Source organism: Myotis davidii, unplaced genomic scaffold, assembly GCF_000327345.1.
Source record: "Myotis davidii unplaced genomic scaffold, ASM32734v1 scaffold478, whole genome shotgun sequence".
Lineage (NCBI taxonomy): Eukaryota > Metazoa > Chordata > Mammalia > Chiroptera > Vespertilionidae > Myotis > Myotis davidii.
In genome coordinates, this window is record NW_006289570.1 from 3,896,531 (window position 1) to 3,899,923 (window position 3,393).

General features: G+C 55.4%; 1 protein-coding gene across 1 annotated transcript in view; it reads left to right on the plus strand.

Moving 5' to 3' along the window:
* Positions 1-3,393, plus strand: part of NF2 (neurofibromin 2 (merlin)) — a 56,998-nt gene that overhangs the window by 52,966 nt on the left and 639 nt on the right. The window contains exons 15-16 of the mRNA XM_006762062.2: positions 1,005-1,132; positions 2,020-2,185. Of these exons, the coding sequence (XP_006762125.1) occupies positions 1,005-1,132; positions 2,020-2,185 (294 nt within the window). The remainder of the gene's footprint in view (positions 1-1,004; positions 1,133-2,019; positions 2,186-3,393) is intronic.

Below are 3,393 nucleotides of genomic sequence, written 5' to 3' on the forward strand. Positions count from 1 at the left end.
CGAGCACCTGGCAGAGAAGAGGTGCAGAGCCTGCAGGTGGGGTCTGGGCAGGACGCCTGGGCTGCCATTTGGCCTTGGGCTCGTCAGGCACCTCTCTGGCTGCCAAGATAGTGAGCAGCAGGGCCTCTTACAGCTCGGAAGTGTTCTTCTTATTCCGAGTAGCGTAGACCCGCATGGCTCTCGAGAGAACTGGCTCTCCAGCCTCTTAGCACCAACCTGGATGTCGCCTTCCGCGGCCAGGATGTGCTCTGCACCGTGATCCTAGTTCTGGGCAGGGAGACCCTGTGTCCCTCAGGCGACCTATTGCCGTGCGGGAACCGGCCTCCAGAAACCAGCTTCCAAACCCAGTTTGGGACAAGGAGGCAGATTGCAATTCAATGGGGTCACAAGACAATCGAGTAGCCTAGTTATTTATTTATTTATTATTGATTTCAGAGAGGAAGGGGGAGGGAGAGAGAGAGAGAGAAACATCCATGTGAGAAAGAATCATGGATCGGCTGCCTCCTGCAGGTCCCCCACTGGGTTTTGAGCCCACAACTCAGGCCTGTGCCCTTGACCAGAGTCGAACCTGGGACCTTTCAGTTTGCAGGCTGTTGCTCTGTCCACTGAGCCAAACTGGCTAGGGCTCGACTTTTTAATCATAGTTCGTTGTACGGATGGACTACAGTTCATCCAACCAGCCAGTCCCCAGTGGATGGGTACGTAGCCTGTTTTCTTTTTCAATTACAAACAAAAACCGCACAGAACATCCCTGAACACAGATATTTGCACGTGCACGTGGGTGAATCCATAGAATAAATTCTCACGAGTAGAACTGTGGAGTCAGAGAAGACCATGGTGGCAGGAGGCGGTGGTGGTGCTGGGAGGCGGGGCCCACGCTGCTCCCGTCGCCTCCATGGCTGCCGGGGGTGGGGATGGGGGGTAGAGGGAGGGGGTGGTTAGCACAGCAGTGCCCTCGGCTCGTGTAGAGCCCGGACCTCCTAACCGGAGATTCTCGTTTATAGCCCATCAACCCAATTCCGGCGCCATTGCCTCCTGACATGTCAAGCTTCAACCTCATTGGCGACAGCCTGTCTTTCGACTTCAAGGATACTGACATGAAGCGACTTTCCATGGAAATAGAGAAAGAAAAGTACGTCGTCTCCCCTTCCCCAGAGCGAGCTGGCCTGGGCCCGGGGGGAGGGGCGGGTGGCAGCCGCGGCCTGTCGCCAGCTCCTGCCACGGTTTGCTCTGTCCTCACCACCCAGAGGAAGAATTTCCTAATCAGAAATGAAGGACGACAGGCCAGCATTCCATCTTCCAGGATAAAAATGATACTTGATCGGTGGCCTGGGGATTGCAGTGGCTCGAAACCTCACCTAACGTCTGGGGCGGGCTCCCGGGGACCTCCGAGCCGGCCAGAGAGCTGTTCCCATGGTAACCAAGGGTGTGATAATGAGCTGACGTGGTAATAGAACACGTTTCCTGGTTGTGTTCTCTGGCGGCTCAAATCTGTGACATTCCATGTTTGTTTTTGTGTGTTTTTTTAAAAATATTTTTATCGATTTCAGAGAGGAAGGGAGCAGGAGAGAGAGAAAAACATCAACGATAAGAGAGAATCGTTGATCAGCTGCCTCCTGTGTGCCCCACACTGGGGATTGAGCCCGCACCCCGGGGCACGTGCCCTGATCCCGGGAATCGAACCATGACCTCCTAGTTCATAGGTCGTCGCTCAACCACTGAGCCACGCCGGCCGGGCTCCTACACTTCCTTTTATTTAATTCTGACCACATCCCTGCGACCGTTACCCCAATATTACGGATGGGGAAACAGAGATTCAGGCCAGTTCAGTGACTGGCCCAAGCTTCCATGGTCTGTGAGTGGCCAAGGAGAGACATGAGTCCCGTCCCACCCTCCTCGCCCCCGCCCCAGCCCCCAGGGCTGCAGACCCCGGGTCCCATGCTGAGCGGCTTGTAGGCCTGGAGCGTCCCGACCCCTGGCCACTCCCGGGCCGTGACGCGCGGCGTCCTGTCCCCGCAGAGTGGAGTACATGGAGAAGAGCAAGCATCTGCAGGAGCAGCTCAATGAACTCAAGACCGAGATCGAGGCCTTGAAACTCAAAGAGAGAGAGACGGCCCTGGACATCCTGCACAACGAGAACGCTGACCGGGGCGGCACCAGCAGCAAGCACAACACCATCAAGAAGGTACCGGCTCTCCCGTCGCCCGCCGAGCGAGCCGGGTGGGCGTGAATGGGATGTGAGGTCCGCGTCTGGTTTCCTCCGTGGCCGAGTCATTAGGCTCCTGTCATGTTTAATATGTCCTTGCTGCCTACGAGGGGATCTTAATCTGCCCACGACTGGACGCCCACTGGCCGGGAGGAAGGGGAGCCTTCCAACACAAGCATTCCACGACGAGATGAATCACCCTGACTGGCCGGGGTTTGATCCGTCATTTAGCTGTAAAGCAGCTCTGTCTGTTAAGCCGAGGGGAGGTTCTACCCAGGGAGCTGCCTTATTTAATGAGAAAGCAAAAATGAGAAGGAGGCTGTTGAGAATAGGCGCTCCCTCCAGTCTGTGTGTGTGTGCATGTGCGTGTGCCTGTGTGCGTGCGTGCGTGTGTGTGCGTGTGCCTGTGTGTGTGCATGTGTGTGCGTGCTGCGCATGTGCGTGTGCGCGCGCCTGTGTGTGTATGCGTGTGCACGTGCGCGTGTGTGCCTGTGTGTGCGTGTCAGCATGTGTGCGCGTGTGCGTGTCAGCGTGCGTGTGTGTGTGTGTGTGTGTGTGTGTGTTTAAAGTGGCGAGGGCTCTAAAGTCCTGTTCTTGATTTAGAAGCCAAATGCGGAATTTTTAACTCTGTTCATGCTTCCAGGGGAGTATCTAGAAGACCCTTCATGTTTTAGGAAATGAAACTTCATTTATGTCGCTGACAGTGCCATAACTTTCTCCCCCGAGATTCTGAGCTTTGAAGCATTTTAGGGGACGTTGGTTTCCATCCTAAATATCCGCCCAAGAGTGTACGTCTCTGAGGTGGGGGCCAACACAGAAAGGTCCTCTCGGGGCCCCCGATGTCTGGTCCTAACCGGAGCCTAGGGTCGGGTCAGCACCTGGGGGACAGGTGTCAGTAGGAGCAGGCTGCTCATGGAGTTTAGACGATGAGAGTTCAGATCTATTTAATTTTCAAAAAATCTATTTTTATTGATGTCAGAGAGAAAGGGAGAAGGAGAGAGAGAGAGAAATGTCAGTGATGAGAGAGGATCATGGATCAGCTGCCTCCTGCACGCCCCATACTGGGGATCGAGCCCGCAACCCGGCGGGCGTGTGCCCTGACCGGGAATCGAACCGTGACCTCCTGGTTCATAGGTCGACGCTCAACCACTGAGCCCCGCCAGCCGGGCTGGTTAAGTTTAATTTTT